The sequence below is a fragment of the Rhinoderma darwinii genome, unplaced genomic scaffold, assembly GCF_050947455.1.
Source record: "Rhinoderma darwinii isolate aRhiDar2 unplaced genomic scaffold, aRhiDar2.hap1 Scaffold_4462, whole genome shotgun sequence".
Taxonomy (NCBI): Eukaryota; Metazoa; Chordata; class Amphibia; order Anura; family Rhinodermatidae; genus Rhinoderma; species Rhinoderma darwinii.
This window is the reverse complement of record NW_027463910.1, coordinates 69,346-94,195: the sequence shown is the minus strand read 5'-3', so window position 1 is coordinate 94,195 and position 24,850 is coordinate 69,346. Positions and strand designations below refer to the sequence as shown.

Here is a 24,850-nt window from a genome sequence, read left to right as displayed (position 1 = left end):
CCTAACCCTAACCCTAACCCTAACCCTAACCCTAACCCTAACCCTAACCCTAACCCTAACCCTAACCCTAACCCTAACCCTAACCCTAACCCTAACCCTAACCCTAACCCTAACCCTAACCCTAACCCTAACCCTAACCCTAACCCTAACCCTAACCCTAACCCTAACCCTAACCCTAACCCTAACCCTAACCCTAACCCTAACCCTAACCCTAACCCTAACCCTAACCCTAACCCTAACCCTAACCCTAACCCTAACCCTAACCCTAACCCTAACCCTAACCCTAACCCCTAACCCCTAACCCTGACCCTGACCCTGACCCTGACCCTGACCCTGACCCTGACCCTGACCCTGACCCTGACCCTGACCCTGACCCTGACCCTGACCCTGACCCTGACCCTAACCCTAACCCTAACCCTAACCCTAACCCTAACCCTAACCCTAACCCTAACCCTAACCCTAACCCTAACCCTAACCCTAACCCTAACCCTAACCCTAACCCTAACCCTAACCCTAACCCTAACCCTAACCCTAACCCTAACCCTAACCCCTAACCCCTAACCCTAACCCTAACCCTGACCCTGACCCTGACCCTGACCCTGACCCTGACCCTGACCCTGACCCTGACCCTGACCCTGACCCTGACCCTGACCCTGACCCTGACCCTAACCCTAACCCTAACCCTAACCCTAACCCTAACCCTAACCCTAACCCTAACCCTAACCGTGATGGTGCATTATGTGTGGTTTATTGTGAGTCCTCAGCAGAGAGGGATGACTCTGTATTGAGGTACTATAGGTCGTGTCTCCAGCCTATGGACAACCAGACGAGTCAGAGGTGAAGTCCACAAGACATAAAGTGTTCTCATTGTCTGGGCTCCACAGGGGGTCATCAGGAGACACCACAGTTATATTCAGCTCAGGTGCAGACCAGCAAACAAAGGTGATCGAATTATCTTCCCCATTGTGTCCTCATCCCGGCTGTGGCAATACACATAATAGAACAAAGGACCATAACTCACTTACAGACAGTAGATATAGAAACTAAAGCCATTATAATGATGGTGACTAGAAACTGCCAAGATGTTCCTCCCCCTGGGGAGATATAAGGGCTTGTCTTGGGGAGGATGGAGATCTTCTGGATTTAGACCTGAAGGAGAGCTGAAGCTGAGGCCAGCACTCTGAAGATGTTCCTGTGACTACCTTATTTTGTGGACTGTGTGTTGTTCCTGCATTGAACGTGACTTGTTCTGTCAACATTGGATGCAATAAACCCTGTTGGAGTTGCCCTGTCGTCTCTGGCTCTGTTGATCATGTATTAACCTAACGAACCCCATGACAACTGGTGTCAGAAGTGGGATCAACAGAGTGCAGGAGAGATGGACAGAGGTCTGCACACCAGGATGTCTATCGTGAGGAGAGCAATTGTGTTTTACCAGGAGGCAATGGACTGCCTTGGACCAAAGTTTACAGAAGACATTGAATGTTGGGCTTGGGATAAGTCTCTGACTATGGCAAGGAAGGAACAAGTTCTTGTGCGAGCTCGGGAGTTGCACCAGGAGACCATGGATGCTCTGGGATGTTTGGCCTCCAACGATGATAAGTTCTGGGACTGGGACTGGAATTGGTGTCTGGCAACAGCGGAGCGAGAGGTGCCGCAAACATGGTGTGAACGGCCAGCACAGTGTTATAAGGATTGTGCTGCTGCTCCAGGCTCTGATCACTACAGATCTCAAGAGAAAGCTCCAGAGTGTCCTGAGGTGAGTGATGTGACGTCTGTGGGCAGCTTATACCATAAGACATGGGAGCACCAGGAGGAAGTAAAGGATTCTGGGCTTGATTCAGGACCGGAAGGAGTGCATACAGGGGATGTCAATGTATCTGCAGAAACGGGTCCTGTGGATGATGAAGATGCAGGAGATGTGGCTAGCACTGGTGTGGATGATGACACAGGAGATATAACTAGCACTGGACCTCCTGAAACCTTTGGCACTGAGATCACCAGTGCCAGTTCTGAAAGCCCAACTGAGGTTAAGTCACACGATACAGCCCCACTAGTGAGCAATGATGTTTGTGCTTCTCCTGGCGATGTGTTTCCTGCATTCCCTTCACCCCAGGATTTCCAAGAGGTTGAGGAATCCAGCTGTATTATTACCTTGAGGTCTGATTTGTCTTTGTCCAGTGATGTTGTGGATATTACGGTCAGTATGGCCTCTCCAAGTGCACAGTCTTCCAACATGGATGAGGATGACACTGGAGTGTCAGCGAGTTCTATGGTGGAAGGAGTGTTGGAGGAGCAAGGCTGCGAAGGACAACAAGACACTGGTCCCAACAGCAGTGATGACCTTCATGATGGTGAGACTTCAGACCCTTTTCAAATATGCCCATGGCCCTTGTTTTCTCAAACCGATTGGACTTCTATCTCCCCATCTTCTGCCACCAACTTCTCTGGACTCAATACAATTCTGAACAGTGACTGTATTTTCTGGAATGATCTTTGCCTGGGTGATGGGTCAGATAGCCGGCCAGCATTACCGAATATATGGTGGTGGGATGCACTGGGGAGGAAAGTGTCTGGATGGGAGATTCGGAGCCTGCAGAAACCTGTAAACTGGATAAAAGGTCCCAAGAAACCTCCAGACCCCAGAGACTCCATCTCACGAGCTGGACTGTCCTGGAGGCCACCGGATCAGCTCTTTCAAAGCGAACAGATGACGTGGAACTTTTGTGGAAGTGTCTTGAACTTCGTGGTTGTGTTTCCAGACATTGCTCTTGGCCCCGGATGTACATGTGCACTGGACTTTCTTTACAGCCTGTGGACTGTTCTTATTGAACTGTAATAAGTGGTTTATGAGTGAGGTGGCCAGCGGCCTGTGTAGGCCACATGGCCAGCTCACTTATTATATGAGGGGAGAGGTTGTGATGGTGCATTATGTGTGGTTTATTGTGAGTCCTCAGCAGAGAGGGATGACTCTGTATTGAGGTACTATAGGTCGTGTCTCCAGCCTATGGACAACCAGACGAGTCAGAGGTGAAGTCCACAAGACATAAAGTGTTCTCATTGTCTGGGCTCCACAGGGGGTCATCAGGAGACACCACAGTTATATTCAGCTCAGGTGCAGACCAGCAAACAAAGGTGATCGAATTATCTTCCCCATTGTGTCCTCATCCCGGCTGTGGCAATACACATAATAGAACAAAGGACCATAACTCACTTACAGACAGTAGATATAGAAACTAAAGCCATTATAATGATGGTGACTAGAAACTGCCAAGATGTTCCTCCCCCTGGGGAGATATAAGGGCTTGTCCTGGGGAGGATAGGGATCTTCTGGATTTAGACCTGAAGGAGAGCTGAAGCTGAGGCCAGCACTCTGAAGATGTTCCTGTGACTACCTTATTTTGTGGACTGTGTGTTGTTCCTGCATTGAACGTGACTTGTTCTGTCAACATTGGATGCAATAAACCCTGTTGGAGTTGCCCTGTCGTCTCTGGCTCTGTTGATCATGTATTAACCTAACGAACCCCATGACACTAACCCTAACCCTAACCCCAACCCCAACCCCAACCCTAACCCTAACCCTAACCCTAACCCCTAACCCCAGCACAAAAACACACACACCCCCTCCTCACCAGAGCAAGCTCGTTCTGACATGCCCTCTGGATATTAGCTGCTGTCAGTGCTGCACAGGGCGGTTACTCTGGATATTAGCTGCTGTCAGTGCGGCACGGGGCGGTTACTCTGGATATTAGCTGCTGTCAGTGCGGCACAGGGCGGTTACTCTGGATATTAGCTGCTGTCAGTGCGGCTACTCTGGATATTAGCTGCTGTCAGTGCTGCACACGGCGGTTACTCTGGATATTAGCTGCTGTCAGCGCTGCACACGCCGGTTACTCTGGATATTAGCTGCTGTCAGTGCTGTACACGCCGGTTACTCTGGATATTAGCTGCTGTCAGTGCTGTACACGCCGGTTACTCTGGATATTAGCTGCTGTCAGTGCTGCACAGGGCGTTTACTCTGGATATTAGCTGCTGTCAGTGCTATACACTGCTATGTCACAATGGTCATTATTGTAATAACAGTGATAACGTTGACATGTCAGAGGTCACTATTGTGATGTCACAATCAAGAAATCACAATTTATATTTTGATGTAAAAAAGGTCACTGTGGTGAGGTCGCAGTGGCACGGTGGTGAGGTCGCAGTGGCACGGTGGGATTTGATAATTGTTACTATTGGAATATTTCAACGGTCAATATTGAGATGTCCCAATTACGATTGTGATGATACAATCGTTCCGGTTATGCCACAAAAGTTACTACAGTATTTTGTTTACTATTATGGGTCTAGTTCGGAATCCGCTACCACAACACACAAATAATAGATCTGAGCACCGGCTATCAAGAAACAAAAGCTTTATTATATTATTACACCAAACAACTAACAAGTGGACGGGGCCGAGAGCTTCTTGCTGGTCTTTGATTTCTTGTGGTGAGACTTGAATTTCTTCTGGGAAGATCCAGCTTGCTTCTACAAAGAGAGTTTCACATTTAGAAGAAGATACAAGAAAAGCCAAACAATCAGCCTGACACTAGCCATCGCCCCCTGACCCTAATCCCCGACCCTAGCCATCGCCCCCTGACCCTAAACCCCGACCCTAGCCATCGCCCCCTGACCCTAAACCCCGACCCTAGCCACCGCCCCGACACTAGCCATCGCCCCCTGACCCTAAGCCCTGACACTAGACATCACCCCGACCCTAGCCATCGACCCCTGACCCTAAACCCTGACCCTAGCCATCGCCCCCTGACCCTAAGCCTTGACCCTAGACATCACCCTCTGACCCTAGCCATTTCCCCTAGTTGCCTCAGCACCTGAGACCACGAGTGTGTGCTCCGCAGCGTACCTGGTTAGCCTCACCTTTAACCCGTTTCCACAAATTGGCGTACCGTTATGTTCTAGCTGCTGTCATTTGATTGTAACAGGATGTAATGGAACCCCAAGTGGACGGCACAGGAGCTGTACATGCACCATCAGTGGTGGGTGCCAACTGTAATATACAACCAACATCCCGCTGTAACGGCTTGGATCGGAGACACTGATTGGTTGCCTTGGTAGCTGGGAGCCCAACAACCTGCCATGGATAGAAGCCAAAGGCTCGGCCTCAGATTGTCCGTCAGTTTATTAACCCCTTCAGGCCTGAGCCTGTTTTGGTCTTGAAGACAAAGCAGGTTTTTGAAAATCTAACATGTGTCACTTGATGTGGTAATAACTGGAACGCTTTTACATATCCGAGTGATTCGGAGATTGTTTTCTCGTGACATGTTGGACTTTGTTAGTGGAAAAATTTGGTCGATAAATTCAATATTTGAGAAACACAGAAATTTGCAAAAATTAACATTTTCTAAATGTAAACGTATCTGCTTGTAAGACGGAGCGTTCTACACACAGAACAGTCACTAGTGAACGCACCCCACATCTCTACTTTATATTCGCATCCATTTTTAAAAGTCCTTTTATTTTTCTCGGAGGTTACGAGGTTTAGAACTTTAGCTGCGTTTTCTCACATTGTCAAGAAAATTTCAAAAGGCCGTTAAATCAGGGGAAGGTCAGTTGTGACGCGGCTTTGAGGACCTTATATATTAGAAGGCCCCATAAGTCACCCCATTTTAAAAACTGCACCCCTCAAAGTATTCACAACAGAATTCAGAAAGTTTAACCCTTTAGGCGTTTCACAGGAATTAAAGCAAAGTAGAGGTGAAATTTACCAATTTCATTTTTTTGCCAAAATTCATTTGTAATCCATTTTTTTCTGTAACACAAAAGGTTTTACCCGAGAAACAAAACTCCATATTTATTGCCCGGATTCTGCAGTTTAGAGAAATATCCCACGTGTGGCCCTCGTGCGGTGATGACTGAAGCGCCGGCCTCAGAAGGAAAGGAGCAGCTGGGGGATTATTGGGCCTCCTTTTATAAAATATATTTTAGGCGCCAGGTCAGTGGAAACCCCCCAAAAGTGACCCCGTTTTGGAAACTACACCCCTCAAGGAATTATTCTAGGTGTATAGTGGGAATTTGGACACCACAGGTCTTCTGCAAAACTTATTAGAATTAGGCCGTGAAAATGAATATCAACATTATTTCCACTAAAATGCTGAGTTTTTTCATTTTCACAAAACAAAGGAGCAAAAAGCCGCCCAACGTTTGTAAAGAGATTTCTCCGGATTACGGCGACGCCCCGCGGGCTCATAAATGGGGGTTTTTCATTAGACATTAATTAAACCTTTAAGGACTGATCCAATTTTTTGCTTTTTCGCTTTTCACTTCCCGCATTCCAAGAGCCAAACCGTTTTTTATTTTATGGTTATAGAGCGCTGCGAGGGCGTATTTTTTGCGGGAGGGATTGTAGTTTCTATTGACACCATTTCATTGAATGTACTGGGAGACTGAAAATAAAATCTCTGGAGGCTGAAATTGGAAAACACGGATTTCTCTGCTGTTTCTTGGGTTTCGTTTTTATGGCTTTCACGGTGCGGTAAAAAACAAACAAAAAAAAAAAACACATTTTTTCGGCAGCTCAAAACGATTACGAGGATACCAAATTTATATCTATTTTTTTTTAATATATTTTACAACTTCTACAAAGTAAAAAAAATAGTTTTGTTCAACATATTCTGAGCCAGAACTTTTTTTTATATTTTTTGGTCGACTGAGCGGAGCGAGGACTTACTTTTTACGGGACGAGCTGTAGTTTTTATTGGTGCCATTTTTTGGGTACATAAAACAAATCTAATAAAAAGTGATCAAAAAGTTGTATGAGCGAAAGTTACCAAAAAAAAGCGCCATTTGCAGCTTTAAAATGCTTTATTTTTACGGTGTACACCGTGCGAGCTAAATAATGGTATCATGTAATCGAACAGACTTTTAGGGACGTAGCGATACCAATTTTGTTTATATTTGACATTACAGGAAAAAAATGGGAAAAGGTTTGTTTTTTTGGGACTTTAAACATTTTACTTTGTTCACGAATAACAACTTTTAGTTATTTTTTATTTCTACACATTTTATTACTCCCCCCTAGGGGACTTGTACCAGCGATCATTAGATTGCTGCTACAATGCACTGCAATACTATAGTATCGCACTATATTGTCATTTTTACATTTTACATCAGGGTATATGTAATATGTGAGGAGTACATCAGGATATATGTAATATGTGAGGAGTACATCAGGATATATGTGATATGTGAGGAGTACATCAGGGTATATGTAATATGTGAGGAGTACATCAGGATATATGTAATATGTGAGGAGTACATCAGGGTATATGTAATATGTGTGGAGTACATCAGGATATATGTAATATGTGAGGAGTACATCAGGATATATGTAATATGTGAGGAGTACATCAGGATATATGTAATATGTGAGGAGTACATCAGGATATATGTAATATGTGAGGAGTACATCAGGATATATGTAATATGTGAGGAGTACATCAGGATATATGTAATATGTGAGGAGTACATCAGGGTATATGTAATATGTGAGGAGCACATCAGGATATATGTAATATGTGAGGAGTACATCAGGATATATGTAATATGTGAGGAGTACATCAGGATATATGTAATATGTGAGGAGTACATCAGGATATATGTGATATGTGAGGAGTACATCAGGGTATATGTAATATGTGAGGAGTACATCAGGATATATGTAATATGTGAGGAGTACATCAGGGTATATGTAATATGTGTGGAGTACATCAGGATATATGTAATATGTGAGGAGTACATCAGGATATATGTAATATGTGAGGAGTACATCAGGATATATGTAATATGTGAGGAGTACATCAGGATATATGTAATATGTGAGGAGTACATCAGGATATATGTAATATGTGAGGAGTACATCAGGATATATGTAATATGTGAGGAGTACATCAGGGTATATGTAATATGTGAGGAGCACATCAGGATATATGTAATATGTGAGGAGTACATCAGGATATATGTAATATGTGAGGAGTACATCAGGGTATATGTAATATGTGAGGAGTACATCAGGATATATGTAATATGTGAGGAGTACATCAGGGTATATGTAATATGTGAGGAGCACATCAGGATATATGTAATATGTGAGGAGTACATCAGGGTATATGTAATATGTGAGGAGCACATCAGGATATATGTAATATGTGAGGAGTACATCAGGGTATATGTAATATGTGAGGAGTACATCAGGATATGTGTAATATGTGAGGAGTACATCAGGGTATGTGTAATATGTGAGGAGTACATCAGGGTATGTGTAATATGTGAGGGGTACATCAGGGTATATGTAATATGTGAGGAGCACATCAGGATATATGTAATATGTGAGGAGTACATCAGGATATATGTAATATGTGAGGACATCAGGGTATATGTAATATGTGAGGAGTACATCAGGACATATGTAATATGTGAGGACATCAGGGTATATGTAATATGTGAGGAGTACATCAGGATATATGTAATATGTGAGGAGTACATCAGGGCATATGTAATATGTGAGGAGTACATCAGGATATATGTAATATGTGAGGAGTACATCAGGATATATGTAATATGTGAGGAGTACATCAGGATATATGTAATATGTGAGGAGTACATCAGGACATATGTAATATGTGAGGACATCAGGGTATATGTAATATGTGAGGAGTACATCAGGGTATATGTAATATGTGAGGGGTACATCAGTGTATATGTAGTATGTGAGGAGTACATCAGGGTATATGTAATATGTGAGGAGTACATCAGGATATATGTAATATGTGAGGAGTACATCAGGATATATGTAATATGTGAGGAGTACATCAGGATATATGTAATATGTGAGGAGTACATCAGGGTATATGTAATATGTGAGGAGTACATCAGGGTATATGTAATATGTGAGGAGTACATCAGGGTATGTGTAATATGTGAGGAGTACATCAGGGTATATGTAATATGTGAGGAGTACATCAGGATATATGTAATATGTGAGGAGTACATCAGGATGTATGTAATAGGTGAGGAGTACATCAGGATATATGTAATATGTGAGGAGTACATCAGGGTATATGTAATATGTGTGGAGTACATCAGGGTATGTGTAATATGTGAGGAGTACATCAGGATATATGTAATATGTGAGGAGTACATCAGGGTATATGTAATATGTGAGGAATACATCAGGGTATATGTAATATGTGAGGAGTACATCAGGGTATATGTAATATGTGATTAGTACATCAGGATATATGTAATATGTGAGGAGTACATCAGGGTATATGTAATCTGTGAGGAGTACATCAGGGTATATGTAATATGTGAGGGGTACATCAGTGTATATGTAGTATGTGAGGAGTACATCAGGGTATATGTAATATGTGAGGAGTACATCAGGATATATGTAATATGTGAGGAGTACATCAGGGTATATGTAATATGTGAGGAGTACATCAGGATATATGTAATATGTGAGGAGTACATCAGGGTATATGTAATATGTGAGGAGTACATCAGGGTATATGTAATATGTGAGGAGTACATCAGGGTATGTGTAATATGTGAGGAGTACATCAGGGTATATGTAATATGTGAGGAGTACATCAGGATATATGTAATATGTGAGGAGTACATCAGGATGTATGTAATAGGTGAGGAGTACATCAGGATATATGTAATATGTGAGGAGTACATCAGGGTATATGTAATATGTGTGGAGTACATCAGGGTATATGTAATATGTGAGGAGTACATCAGGGTATATGTAATATGTGAGGAGTACATCAGGGTATATGTAATATGTGAGGAGTACATCAGGGTATATGTAATATGTGAGGAGTACATCAGGATATATGTAATATGTGAGGAGTACATCAGGGTATATGTAATATGTGAGGAGTACATCAGGGTATGTGTAATATGTGAGGAGTACATCAGTGTATATGTAATATGTGAGGAGTACATCAGGGTATATGTAATATGTGAGGGGTACATCAGGGTACATGTAATATGTGAGGAGTACATCAGGGTACATGTAATATGTGAGGAGTACATCAGGGTACATGTAATATGTGAGGAGTACATCAGGGTATATGTAATATGTGAGGAGTACATCAGGGTATATGTAATATGTGAGGAGTACATCAGGATATATGTAATATGTGAGGAGTACATCAGGATATATGTAATATGTGAGGGGTACATCAGGGTATATGTAACATGTGAGGAGTACATCAGGGTATATGTAACATGTGAGGTGTACATCAGGGTATATGTAACATGTGAGGAGTACATCAGGGTATATGTAATATGTGAGGAGTACATCAGGGTATATGTAATATGTGAGGAGTACATCAGGATATATGTAATATGTGAGGAGTACATCAGGACATATGTAATATGTGAGGACATCAGGGTATATGTAATATGTGAGGAGTACATCAGGATATATGTAATATGTGAGGAGTACATCAGGGTATATGTAATATGTGAGGAGTACATCAGGGTATATGTAATATGTGAGGAGTACATCAGGGTATATGTAATATGTGAGGAGTACATCAGGGTATGTGTAATATGTGAGGAGTACATCAGGGTATATGTAATCTGTGAGGAGTACATCAGGGTATATGTAATATGTGAGGGGTACATCAGTGTATATGTAGTATGTGAGGAGTACATCAGGGTATATGTAATATGTGAGGAGTACATCAGGATATATGTAATATGTGAGGAGTACATCAGGGTATATGTAATATGTGAGGAGTACATCAGGGTATGTGTAATATGTGAGGAGTACATCAGGGTATATGTAATATGTGAGGAGTACATCAGGATATATGTAATATGTGAGGAGTACATCAGGATGTATGTAATAGGTGAGGAGTACATCAGGATATATGTAATATGTGAGGAGTACATCAGGGTATATGTAATATGTGTGGAGTACATCAGGGTATGTGTAATATGTGAGGAGTACATCAGGGTATATGTAATATGTGAGGAGTACATCAGGGTATATGTAATATGTGAGGAGTACATCAGGGTATATGTAATATGTGAGGAGTACATCAGGATATATGTAATATGTGAGGAGTACATCAGGGTATATGTAATATGTGAGGAGTACATCAGGGTATGTGTAATATGTGAGGAGTACATCAGTGTATATGTAATATGTGAGGAGTACATCAGGGTATATGTAATATGTGAGGGGTACATCAGGGTACATGTAATATGTGAGGAGTACATCAGGGTACATGTAATATGTGAGGAGTACATCAGGGTACATGTAATATGTGAGGAGTACATCAGGGTATATGTAATATGTGAGGAGTACATCAGGGTATATGTAATATGTGAGGAGTACATCAGGATATATGTAATATGTGAGGAGTACATCAGGATATATGTAATATGTGAGGAGTACATCAGGATATATGTAATATGTGAGGAGTACATCAGGATATATGTAATATGTGAGGAGTACATCAGGATATATGTAATATGTGAGGGGTACATCAGGGTATATGTAATATGTGAGGAGTACATCAGGGTATATGTAACATGTGAGGTGTACATCAGGGTATATGTAACATGTGAGGAGTACATCAGGGTATATGTAATATGTGAGGAGTACATCAGGGTATATGTAATATGTGAGGAGTACATCAGGATATATGTAATATGTGAGGAGTACATCAGGACATATGTAATATGTGAGGACATCAGGGTATATGTAATATGTGAGGAGTACATCAGGATATATGTAATATGTGAGGAGTACATCAGGGTATATGTAATATGTGAGGAGTACATCAGGGTATATGTAATATGTGAGGAGTACATCAGGGTATATGTAATATGTGAGGAGTACATCAGGATATATGTAATATGTGAGGAGTACATCAGGATATATGTAATATGTGAGGAGTACATCAGGATACATGTAATATGTGAGGAGTACATCAGGATGTATGTAATAGGTGAGGAGTACATCAGGATATATGTAATATGTGAGGAGTACATCAGGGTATATGTAATATGTGAGGAGTACATCAGGGTATATGTAATATGTGAGGAGTACATCAGGGTATATGTAATATGTGGGGATACATCAGGGTATATGTAATATGTGAGGAGCACATCAGGGTATATATAAGGTGTGTGGAGTACATCAGGATATATGTAATATGTGAGGAGTACATCAGGGTATATGTAATATGTGAGGAGTACATCAGGGTATATGTAATATGTGAGGAGTACATCAGGGTATATGTAATATGTGGGGATACATCAGGGTATATGTAATATGTGAGGAGTACATCAGGGTATATGTAATATGTGAAGAGTACATCAGGGTATATGTAATATGTGAGGAGTACATCAGGATATATGTAATATGTGAGGAGTACATCAGGGTATATGTAATATGTGAGGAGTACATCAGGATATATGTAATATGTGAGGACATCAGGATATATGTAATATGTGAGGAGTAGATCAGGGTATATGTAATATGTGAGGAGTACATCAGGGTATATGTAATATGTGGGGTATATCGGGGTGTATATAATATGTGCGGGTGTATCGGGGTGTATATATAATATGTGCGGGTGTATCGGGGTGTATATAATATGTGCGGGTATATCGGGGTGTATATAATATGTGCGGGTATATCGGGGTGTATATAATATGTGCGGGTATATCGGGGTGTATATAATATGTGCGGGGTATATCGGGGTGTATATAATATGTGCGGGGTATATCGGGGTGTATATAATATGTGCGGGGTATATCGGGGTGTATATAATATTTGCGGGGTATATCGGGGTGTATATAATATGTGCGGGGTATATCGGGGTGTATATAATATTTGCGGGGTATATCGGGGTGTATATAATATGTGCGGGGTATATCGGGGTGTATATAATATGTGCGGGGTATATCGGGGTATATATATAATATGTGCGGGTATATCGGGGTGTATATAATATGTGGGGTATATCGGGGTGTATATAATATGTGCGGGTATATCGGGGTGTATATAATATGTGCGGGTGTATCGGGGTGTATATAATATGTGCGGGTATATCGGGGTGTATATAATATGTGCGGGTATATCGGGGTATATATAATATGTGCGGGTATATTGGGGTGTATATAATATGTGCGGGTGTATCGGGGTGTATATAGAATACCTGACAATGCGTTTCTTTTTTTGTGGCGTTCGCCGTGCGCTATAAATGACATGTGACGTTATTCCGCCGGTCGGCACGGTTACGGTGATATCAGATGTTTATAGTTTTTGATGCTTTGCAGCGTTTGTGCAATAAAATCACTTTCTGCTGGACGGGGCGGGAAGGGTTAATGAGCGGTAATCACGGATTATACCAAACATTCTAGAGACGATCCAATGATCACAACGGGAGGTTCAGCAGAAACAAAAAGTGAAAACACAAAACCGAACATCCCCCCCAATATCGCAGCATCGGGGACGACCTCACTGAAAGCCCCAGCACAGCCCCCCGTCACCCCAGCACAGCGCCCCCCCGACACCCCAGCACAGCGCCCCCCCGACACCCCAGCACAGCGCCCCCCCGTCACCCCAGCACAGCCCCCCGTCACCCCAGCACAGCGCCCCCCCGACACCCCAGCACAGCGCCCCCCGTCACCCCAGCACAGCCCCCCGTCACCCCAGCACAGCCCCCCGTCACCACAGCGCCCCCCCGACACCCCAGCACAGCGCCCCCCCGACACCCCAGCACAGCGCCCCCCGTCACCCCAGCACAGCGCCCCCCGACACCCCAGCACAGCGCCCCCCGTCACCCCAGCACAGCGCCCCCCGTCACCCCAGCACAGCGCCCCCCGTCACCCCAGCACAGCGCCCCCCGTCACCCCAGCACAGCGCCCCCCGTCACCCCAGCACAGCGCCCCCCGTCACCCCAGCACAGCGCCCCCCGTCACCCCAGCACAGCCCCCCGTCACTGCTCCCGGTACCCCAGCCCCCCGTCACTGCTCCCGGTACCCCAGCCCCCCGTCACTGCTCCCTGTTCCCCCCGTCACTGCTCCCGGTACCCCAGCCCCCCGTCACTGCTCCCGGTTCCCCAGCCCCCCGTCACTGCTCCCTGTTCCCCAGCCCCCCGTCACTGCTCCCTGTTCCCCAGCCCCCCGTCACTGCTCCCGGTACCCCAGCCCCCCGTCACTACTCCCTGTTCCCCAGCCCCCCCCCGTCACTACTCCCGGTTCCCCAGCCCCCCCCCGTCACTACTCCCGGTACCCCAGCCCCCCCCGTCACTACTCCCGGTACCCCAGCCCCCCGTCACTACTCCCGGTACCCCAGCCCCCCGTCACTACTCCCGGTACCCCAGCCCCCCGTCACTACTCCCGATACCCCAGCCCCCCGTCACTACTCCCGGTACCCCAGCCCCCTGTCACTACTCCCTGTACCCCAGCCCCCGTCACTACTCCCTGTACCCCAGCCCCCGTCACTACTCCCGGTACCCCAGCCCCCGTCACTACTCCCGGTACCCCAGCCCCCGTCACTGCTCCCGGTACCCCAGCCCCCGTCACTGCTCCCAGTACCCCAGCCCCCGTCACTGCTCCCGGTACCCCAGCCCCCGTCACTGCTCCCGGTACCCCAGCCCCCGTCACTGCTCCCGGTACCCCAGCCCCCGTCACTGCTCCCGGTACCCCAGCCCCCGTCACTGCTCCCGATATCCCAGCCCCCGTCACTGCTCCCGGTACCCCAGCCCCCGTCACTGCTCCCGGTACCCCAGCCCCCGTCACTGCTCCCGGTACCCCAGCCCCCGTCACTGCTCCCGGTACCCCAGCCCCCGTCACTGCTCCCGGTACCCCAGCCCCCCGTCACTGCTCCCTGTACCCCAGCCCCCGTCACTACTCCCTGTACCCCAGCCCCCCGTCACTACTCCCTGTACCCCAGCCCCCGTCACTGCTCCCGGTACCCCAGCCCCCGTCACTGCTCCCGGTACCCCAGCCCCCGTCACTGCTCCCGGTACCCCAGCCCCCGTCACTGCTCCCGGTACCCCAGCCCCCGTCACTGCTCCCGGTACCCCAGCCCCCGTCACTGCTCCCGGTACCCCAGCCCCCGTCACTGCTCCCGGTACCCCAGCCCCCGTCACTGCTCCCGGTACCCCAGCCCCCGTCACTGCTCCCGGTACCCCAGCCCCCGTCACTGCTCCCGGTACCCCAGCCCCCGTCACTGCTCCCGATATCCCAGCCCCCGTCACTGCTCCCGGTACCCCAGCCCCCGTCACTGCTCCCGGTACCCCAGCCCCCCGTCACTACTCCCGGTACCCCAGCCCCACGTCACTACTCCCGATACCCCAGCCCCACGTCACTACTCCCGGTACCCCAGCCCCACGTCACTACTCCCGGTACCCCAGCCCCCTGTCTCTACTCCCTGTACCCCAGCCCCCGTCTCTACTCCCTGTACCCCAGCCCCCGTCACTACTCCCGGTACCCCAGCCCCCGTCACTACTCCCGGTACCCCAGCCCCCGTCACTACTCCCGGTACCCCAGCCCCCGTCACTACTCCCGGTACCCCAGCCCCCGTCACTACTCCCGGTACCCCAGCCCCCGTCACTACTCCCGGTACCCCAGCCCCCGTCACTGCTCCCGGTACCCCAGCCCCCGTCACTGCTCCCGGTACCCCAGCCCCCGTCACTGCTCCCGGTACCCCAGCCCCCGTCACTGCTCCCGGTACCCCAGCCCCCGTCACTACTCCCGGTACCCCAGCCCCCGTCACTGCTCCCGGTACCCCAGCCCCCGTCACTGCTCCCGGTACCCCAGCCCCCGTCACTGCTCCCGGTACCCCAGCCCCCGTCACTACTCCCGGTACCCCAGCCCCCGTCACTACTCCCTGTACACACCTGCGGCCTCTTCCTGCTGGGATTGCGCGGTGCACTTCCCTCCACTTCCATCTCCTCATCGCTGGCGGACTGCCGGCTGCCCTTCTCCTCTTCGGCCGCGCTTCTCTTAGAAAACATATGATCTGTGGATACAGCGCCATTACTAGTGGCCGCCGCTCTCACTACCGTCTATTATAACGCCACGTCCCGCAGGAAACCATAATACAGATGAGGAGTAAGAACATCACGTCCCCAGGTTAGGGATTGAGCCGCCACAGTCCCATAAAACGACGACACCCCGCGCCGTGCATATCCCAGGCAGCTGTCCCTGTATGGCAGGACCCCCCCCCCCCCCCCCCGGAGCCGCGGCCCATCAGGACATTCCTATAACACTCTATAGTAAGGGGAGTCGTACCTGGGTAGAGGTCGCTCATACTGTCCCCCGACTCACTGTCCTCACCAGGGCTGCGCTCACACACTTCACCTTTATCCTCCTCTAGGTGGCGCTGCTTTTTCTTGTTTTGTAGACAGGCAGGAACATATTCCACTCCTTGTTTCTGACATTCCTCATCTGGGGAAGAAGCGACTGGTCAGATCAGTGCAAATCCATCATCATCAGTCTCCAGACATCAATGTACCAACGCCGGACCCACAACGACCTCCGATGTATACAGCACCGACTATGCTGGAGAGAGGGAGTCCTCACTGTGTATACATGTGTGGGGGGAGGGGAAGGACTCGCTCTATGAGCGCATGTAGGACTCGCTCTATGAGCGCATGTAGGACTCGCTCTATGAGCGCATGTAGGACTCGCTCTATGAGCGCATGTAGGACTCGCTCTATGAGCGCATGTAGGACTCGCTCTATGAGCGCATGTAGGACTCGCTCTATGAGCGCATGTAGGACTCGCTCTATGAGCGCATGTAGGACTCGCTCTATGAGCGCATGTAGGACTCGCTCTATGAGCGCATGTAGGACTCCCTCTATGAGCGCATGTAGGACTCCCTCTATGAGCGCATGTAGGACTCCCTCTATGAGCGCATGTAGGACTCCCTCTATGAGCGCATGTAGGACTCCCTCTATGAGCGCATGTAGGACTCCCTCTATGAGCGCATGTAGGACTCCCTCTATGAGCGCATGTAGGACTCCCTCTATGAGCGCATGTAGGACTCCCTCTATGAGCGCATGTAGGACTCCCTCTATGAGCGCATGTAGGACTCCCTCTATGAGCGCATGTAGGACTCCCTCTATGAGCGCATGTAGGACTCCCTCTATGAGCGCATGTAGGACTCCCTCTATGAGCGCATGTAGGACTCCCTCTATGAGCGCATGTAGGACTCCCTCTATGAGCGCATGTAGGACTCCCTCTATGAGCGCATGTAGGACTCCCTCTATGAGCGCATGTAGGACTCCCTCTATGAGCGCATGTAGGACTCCCTCTATGAGCGCATGTAGGACTCCCTCTATGAGCGCATGTAGGACTCCCTCTATGAGCGCATGTAGGACTCCCTCTATGAGCGCATGTAGGACTCCCTCTATGAGCGCATGTAGGACTCCCTCTATGAGCGCATGTAGGACTCCCTCTATGAGCGCATGTAGGACTCCCTCTATGAGCGCATATAGGACTCTCTCTATGAGCGTATATAGGACTCTCTCTATGAGTGTATATACATGTGGGGGGAGGGGCAGGACTCTCTCTATGAGTGTATATACATGTGTGGGGGGAGGGGAGGACTCTCTCTGAGTGTATATACATGTGGGGAGGAGAGGCAGGACTCTCTCTATGAGTGTATATACATGTGGGGGAGTATAGGACTCGCTCTATGCTGCAGCCCAGGGAGAAGAGGTGAGAACCCGCTAGGGGGGGCAGCAGCCCAGGGAGAGGCGCTTCTTTCCCAACAGGACGATCCCATCCGGAGGACAGGAAACCTGAGCGGGTGTGGGGGGCGGCGCCTCCTTTTTATATCCTCAGTCTCTCCAGGGGTGCGGTCATATGTAAAAATCACTCATACCCAAAATAGGCTGGTCACTAAAGGGTTAAACAAGGAGCTACATGACCACGACCCTGGCGGCGGCGGCGGCTACTTACACCTGTGCAGAGCTCGCAGGTAGCGCTTCCCCTGGACGTGACGTTGAACGTGTTCTGGGACCTTGTTGATGTGACGAAGGGTTAATTTGCAAAATAGTTGTCTAAAAGAAAAAATAAGCCGATTAATGAGCAGGAAGCGAAAAAAACACCGCCGCCGCCAGGCTCCGCCTCCCGCCGCCAGGCTCCGCCTCCCGCCGCCAGGCTCCGCCTCCCCCGCCAGGCTCCGCCTCCCCCGCCAGGCTCCGCCTCCCCCGCCAGGCTCCGCCTCCCCCCACTACTTGCCCGTTCTTGGTGCTGGGGACGATGTGCGGCTCAAAACTGCTGTAGTGGAAGGCGAGCGGCCGGCTGGAGAGACGTTTATATTTCCTGCCGTCTGTGAAGTTCTGCAGATCAGAGAGACGACACGGCAGCTCATGTCCCGTCACAGCGAAGCGAACCTGAAAAAGAGACGCCGCGTCAGCTCGTGTCCCGTCACAGCGAACCTGAAAAAGAGACGCCGCGTCAGCTCGTGTCCCGTCACAGCGAACCTGAAAAAGAGACGCCGCGTCAGCTCGTGTCCCGTCACAGCGAACCTGAAAAAGAGACGCCGCGTCAGCTCATGTCTCGTCACAGCGAAGCGAACCTGAAAAAGAGACGCCGCGTCAGCTCGTGTCCCGTCACAGCGAAGCGAACCTGAAAAAGAGACGCCGCGTCAGCTCGTGTCCCGTCACAGCGAAGCGAACCTGAAAAAGAGACGCCGCGTCAGCTCGTGTCCCGTCACAGCGAACCTGAAAAAGAGACGCCGCGTCAGCTCATGTCTCGTCACAGCGAAGGGAACCTGGCGGTGGGGGGGGGTGCTCGGTACACCGGGCGTGGGGTCTCGGTACACCGGGCATGGGGTGGTCTCGGTACACCGGGTGTGAGGGGTGGTCTCGGTACACCGGGTGTGAGGGGTGGTCTCGGTACACCGGGTGGGGGGGGGTCTCGGTACACCGGGTGGGGGGGGGGGGTCTCGGTACACCGGGTGGGGGGGGGGGTCTCGGTACACCGGGTGGGGGGGGGTCTCGGTACACCGGGTGTGGGGGGGGGGTCTCGGTACACCGGGTGTGGGGGGGGGTCTCGGTACACCGGGTGTGGGGGGTCTCGGTACACCGGGTGTGGGGGGTCTCGGTACACCGGGTGTGTATGTGTGAGGGGTGGTCTCGGTACAGTGTGTCTGTGTCGGTTCCCTTGTACACGGGCCTCGCACACACCTTGTTCCCGGCAATAGGTTGCAATGTCGGATGCTGTAGAAGAAATAGTCGGACTTCCTCGGGCAGCTCGTCCATGTTCTCACCACGTGCAGCCGCCGCCGCCATTCCCCCGGAACCAATCACAGAGAAGATCTCAGGGCGCCGCCATTATCCAGTGACGTATAACCCTCCGCGCTGTGACATTTGAGTCCTCCAGGCTTCCGTCCACACATCGCGCGTTACCTTGCTTTGCGTATCATTTTAAACCGGAAGTTCTCCTCACGTGGTGCATTAACGCGTCGTTTCACTGCAGGAACCGTAATGTCCGGAGTCTGGTTCTTAAGAAGTCCGGTACTGAGCGCACGAAGTCAGGTGAAAACCGCGGCTCCTGGGTAGAGGTCACTGCGACATCTGCTGGTGATAGAGGAGGGTGGTGGTAATAACAGCGACATCTGCTGGTGATATAGGAGGTGGTGGTAGTAATAACAGCGACATCTGCTGGTGATATAGGAGGTGGTGGTAATAACAGTGACACCTGCTGGTGATATGTGATATAGGAGGTGGTGGTGGTGGTAATAACAGCGACATCTGCTGGTGATATGTGATATAGGAGGTGATGGTAATAACAGCGACATCTGCTGGTGATATGTGATATAGGAGGTGATGGTAATAACAGTGACCTCTGCTGGTGATGTGTGATATAGGAGGTGGTGGTAATAACAGTGACATCTGCTGGTGATATGTGATATAGGAGGTGGTGGTAATAACAGTGACATCTGCTGGTGATATGTGATATAGGAGGTGGTGGTGGTAATAACAGCGACATCTGCTGGTGATATGTGATATAGGAGGTGATGGTAATAACAGTGACCTCTGCTGGTGATATGTGATATAGGAGGTGGTGGTAATAACAGTGACATCTGCTGGTGATATGTGATATAGGAGGTGGTGGTAAGAACAGTGACATCTGCTGGTGATATAGGAGGTGGTGGTAATAACAGTGACATCTGCTGGTGATTTGTGATATAGGAGGTGGTGGTAAGAACAGTGACATCTGCTGGTGATATAGGAGGTGGTGGTAATAACAGTGACACCTGCTGGTGATATAGGGGGTGGCGGTATTGCAGCTGTGTAGGACTGCTTTGTGGCTCTGAGATACTGTCCACTTCTAATGCACTTTTTTGCTTTAGGTCCTCATAATTTAATCTATGCTTGCTGTAAGTGAATGGAAATTTTGCACAAGTAACTGCCATACAACAACCGATATTATGCCCATGTAGAGTGCCCCCCATAAATAATATTTCCCCTTTTGATCGGATTGTCCCATGACTTTGATTATACATCCTCCAGTATAAGTGACGTACATTCTCTGCTTGCTTTGCAGTATGCCTGGTGTCCTCTCGTGCGGCCTCGGTTACCATCTTCCTTTCTGCAGCCCAAGTCACACACACGGAGCCTTCAGAGCTGTAAGTAGGACGTGAGCGGACAAACTTGTACTGACAGAACTTGGCTTTATTTGTAAATGAAGCTTCATCAGTGTAAAATGACAGTCCCTAATACAGGTCATACTTCATTATCTCACCATATCAACATCTCTGATTGCTATCAGTGAATGGGAACATACTTACATCCAGAGGAGTATCATCTAACTTAGGCCCCATGCACACGACCATAAATTTGCCCGTTCATTTCTATGGCCGTCGGACACCTTCCCATACGTGTACAGGAGGGTGTCTGTGCCGTAGAAACCTGCCGAAAAAAAATAGGACATGTCCTATTTTACCCCTTCACCTATGACAGACGTCCCACCCGCTGGACAGGAAACCTGAGGATATAAACAGGGACGCCCCTCTCCACATGCCCAGTCAGGTTTCCTGTCCTCCGGATGGAAGGATTGTCCTGAGGAAAAGCACTTCTCCCGGGGTTGCAGACCGCCTAGCGAGGTCTCACCTTATTCCACTAGGGGAGCTCTGGAAGGTAGAAGTCTCCTTTGGAGGGAGCAACCTTGAGCCTGGAAACGGAGGTGGTTTAAGGTCCACACTGTGGTCCTTCCTCTGGCGGGGAGCGGTTTCCCGGGGTCATGTTCGGCTCAGCTGGACCATGCCCACCGTTGGTGGCTTCCGGCCCATTCACGGACACTTCTAGTCGCCGTGACGCGTCACTTCCGGCGGGGTGACGCGTCCAACACTCCAGGGGGCGGTGTTCCGGTGACTCATGCGGGGAGGAGGCGCTCCAGCGTCCGGAGCCGAGGGCCTCCCAGCCAATCCATGGCCTATTCAGGCCTGAAACAGCAGGAGCTTCGCTCCAGTCTTCTTCCTCCATTGTGGAAACGGCAGGAGAAGCGCCAGGACGCACTGACCGCTCGGATGCCAAATCCTCCAGTCCGGTACTTGAGGACGCCAGGAATATGGGGTAAGATTAAAATACCCTCTTCCTTACTTAATACTGTTCCCCTTTCTCTTGTACATATGTTTAGGCCAGAGATTGTCCTAGGAAAAAACAGGATAAGGCTCATAACAAGGAATGTGCGATATGTAAAAAGAAACTCGCATCGTCCTATAACAAAAGGCTCTGTCAGAAATGTTTAGACGACGTCATCTCAGAAGAGTCCACAAACGTAGCCACAACTATCAAGGATATTGTGAGGGCAGAAGTTAGAAACTCACTAAAGTCCCTTAAGAGGAAAAAATCCTCCGTCTGCCTCTTCTAGCCGGATGGATTCTGATTCCTCAGCTGCGGAGGATCCTCAACTAGGAGAAGAAGGGGAGTTCAGCTCCTTAGATTCCTCCGGAGAGGACGAGGGAGGGAGGAACAGAGGACATAGACCTTCTCCTAAAGACGGTGAGGGCGACTATGAACATAGATGACCCTAAAGAACCTCGGTCCGTGCAGGACATAATGTTTCAAGGCCTAGGACCGAACAGGAATAAAACCTTTCCCATCCATAGGAACATAACTAACCTCATTAAAAGAGAATGGAGAAATCCTGATAGGAAAGCAGGTATTCCCAAATTCCTCAAAAGGAAGTATCCCTCCGAGGACGAGGCATGTAAAGACCGGGATAACCCCCCCTAGACTGGGCGCTCCAGTAGCCAAAATATCAAGGAAACACTCCCTTCCCTCTGAAGATCGAGGCTCCTTGTCTGACCCTATGGATAGGATGGCCGACTTCTATCTAAAAGAGACCTGGGAAGCCTCTACTGGGGCCTTTAAACCCGGCATTGCAGCCGCCTGTGTGGCCGGATCTCTGAAAATCTGTCTCGCACAATTGGAGCTTCATCTAGAAGACAAGACCCCTCGGATCAGATCTTTGCCTCCCTTCCAACACTTTCCAAAGCCGCAGATTTCTTGGCAGACGCCTCAGACTCTGTACGCCTTTCCGCCAGATCAGCGGCCCTGTCAAATTCTGCTAGACGAGCGATCTGGCTGAAAACCTGGAAAGGGGACACCGGATCCAAAGGGAAGCTGCGCTATTCCCTGCTCAGGAGATTATCTCTTTGGGCCCCCTCTTGATGACCTTCTGGAAAAAGCGTCAGACAGTAAGAAGGGGTTCCCTGCACAAGCAAGGCCAACAAGAGATTCCTTTCCTCCCAAAGGGCCTAATAACAAAAGATCTAACCCTAGGGGACAGGACTTTAGACCTTCAAGATTTACCAGGAAGAATAAGTCCTTTCTCTTCAGGCCCCAGAAGGACCCTAAAAATAGGGACCAACAATGATGCCACAGGACCTACAGTGGGGGGTCGTCTTTCCCTGTTTTTCAAGGATTGGCAAAAGATATCAGCAAATCCTTGGATTCTAGGAATCCTAAAAACGGGGTACGTGCTAGAGTTCAGATCTCTTCCCCCAGACAGATTTTTTTCCCACAAGGGCCCTAAGGAGCCCGGACCAACAAAAGATCCTAGAAATAGAAGTCCTACCACTCATAAAAAAAGGAGTCCTAATCCAAGTTCCAAGCATAGAGACCGGTCAGGGCTTTTATTCCCCTCTCTTCCTCGTGAACAAACCAGGAGGAGAACACAGGGTCATTATAAACCTAAAAAGATGAAATCTTTTATCTGACCTACAAAAAATTCTACATGGAGAGTATCGCATCAACTATAAATCTCCTCTCCAGGGATTGTGTGATGGCCTCAATAGACCTGGAGGACGCTTACTATCACGTACCCATATGTCTTAATCATCAAAGATATCTAAGGGTAGCAGTGACACTCAACGGGTCCGTAATTCACCGACAATACAGAGCCCTCCCCTTTGGCATCTCACAGGCCCCAAGGGTATTTTCTAAACTAATAGCGGAAATGACCAGGACGAACGACATTTTCCTGATCCCGGACCTGGACGATTTTCTGTTGGTTGCAGAAACATCTCAAACCTTGGCCCTACAAATACAAATAGTTTGCGCTATACTAGCAAAATTAGGATGGAACATAAATGTAAAAAAATCAAATCTAAACCCATCAAAAAGATGCGTATTCCTGGGAACTCTGCTGGACTCCAAGCAGACGTCCTTCCTTCCAGAAGACAAAAAATCAGTCACCTGATAGACAGGATATCAGAGATCTACCTGAGCCATACGACATCTTTCAGGAAAGCCTTGTCTGTCCTGGGCCTCATGACGTCATGCATCCCAGCTGTACTATGGGCTCACTTCAGATCCAGGGCTCCCAGCTGTACTATTGGCTCACTTCAGGTCGGAGGGCTCCCAGCTGTACTATGGGCTCACTTCAGGTCCAGGGCATCCCAGCTGTACTATGGGCTCACTTCAGATCCAGGGCTCCCAGCTGTACTATGGGCTCACTTCAGATCCAGGGCTCCCAGCTGTACTATGGGCTCACTTCAGATCCAGGGCTCCCAGCTGTACTATTGGCTCACTTCAGGTCGGAGGGCTCCCAGCTGTACTATGGGCTCACTTCAGGTCCAGGGCATCCCAGCTGTACTATGGGCTCACTTCAGGTCCAGGGCTCCCAGCTGTACTATGGGCTCACATCACGTCCAGGGCATCCCAGCGGTATTATGGGCTCACTTCAGATCCAGGGCTCCCAGCTGTACTATGGGCTCACTTCAGATCCAGGGCTCCCGGCTGTACTATGGGCTCACTTCAGGTCCAGGGCTCCCAGCTGTATTATGGGCTCACTTCAGGTCCAGGGCTCCCAGCGGTATTATGGGCTCACTTCAGATCCAGGGCTCCCAGCTGTACTATGGGCTCACTTCAGATCCAGGGCTCCCAGCGGTATTATCGGCTCACTTCAGATCCAGGGCTCCCAGCTGTACTATGGGCTCACTTCAGATCCATGGCTCCCAGCTGTACTATGGGCTCACTTCAGATCCAGGGCTCCCAGCTGTACTATGGGCTCACTTCAGGACCAGGACTCCCAGCTGTACTTTGGGCTCACTTCAGATCCAGGGCTCCCAGCTGTACTATGGGCTCACTTCAGGTCGGAGGGCTCCCAGCTGTACTTTGGGCTCACTTCAGATCCAGGACTCCTAGCTGTACTATGGGCTCACTTCAGGTCCAGGGCTCCCAGCTGTACTATGGGCTCACTTAAGGTCCAGGGCTCCCAGCTGTACTATGGGCTCACTTCAGATCCAGGCCCCTACAGTGGGACATCATAAATCTGTGGGATAGGAGCA

General features: G+C 48.9%; 2 protein-coding genes across 5 annotated transcripts in view; one reads left to right on the top strand and one right to left on the bottom strand.

Moving 5' to 3' along the window:
* The first annotated feature begins 4,170 nt into the window (after positions 1 to 4,170).
* Positions 4,171 to 24,850, top strand: part of SURF1 (SURF1 cytochrome c oxidase assembly factor) — a 37,798-nt gene continuing 17,118 nt past the window's right edge. Inside the window, exons 1-2 of one of the 4 annotated variants that reach the window (XM_075848686.1) lie at positions 4,171 to 4,212; positions 20,602 to 20,683. In XM_075848686.1, coding sequence (XP_075704801.1) covers positions 20,603 to 20,683 — 81 coding nt within the window. In that variant the 5' untranslated portion in view covers positions 4,171 to 4,212; position 20,602. Of the gene's footprint in view, positions 4,213 to 19,470; positions 19,610 to 20,601; positions 20,684 to 24,850 lie in introns of those variants that run through there. The other 3 variants (XM_075848684.1, XM_075848683.1, XM_075848685.1) reach the window with 3 other exon arrangements.
* SURF2 (surfeit 2) lies at positions 4,399 to 19,654 on the bottom strand. Its single transcript, XM_075848687.1, has 6 exons — positions 19,239 to 19,654; positions 18,289 to 18,443; positions 18,007 to 18,107; positions 16,333 to 16,488; positions 15,939 to 16,060; positions 4,399 to 4,530 (listed from the first exon to the last, which is right to left on the bottom strand). The coding sequence occupies exons 1-6, from the start codon at positions 19,341 to 19,343 to the stop codon at positions 4,441 to 4,443; spliced, it is 729 nt and encodes a 242-aa protein (XP_075704802.1). The 5' UTR covers positions 19,344 to 19,654; the 3' UTR covers positions 4,399 to 4,440.

Excerpts from the sequence above, each read along its gene's own strand:
- SURF2 (XM_075848687.1), bottom strand. The coding sequence starts at position 19,343 with ATGGCGGCGGCGGCTGCACGTGGTGAGAACATGGACGAGCTGCCCGAG. Across the intron at positions 18,444-19,238 it reads AACCTATTGCCGGGAACAAG|GTTCGCTTCGCTGTGACGGG; the intron begins GTGTGTGCGAGG and ends TCTCTTTTTCAG. Across the intron at positions 16,489-18,006 it reads CCTGCGAGCTCTGCACAGGT|ATGAGGAATGTCAGAAACAA; the intron begins GTAAGTAGCCGC and ends CTTCTTCCCCAG.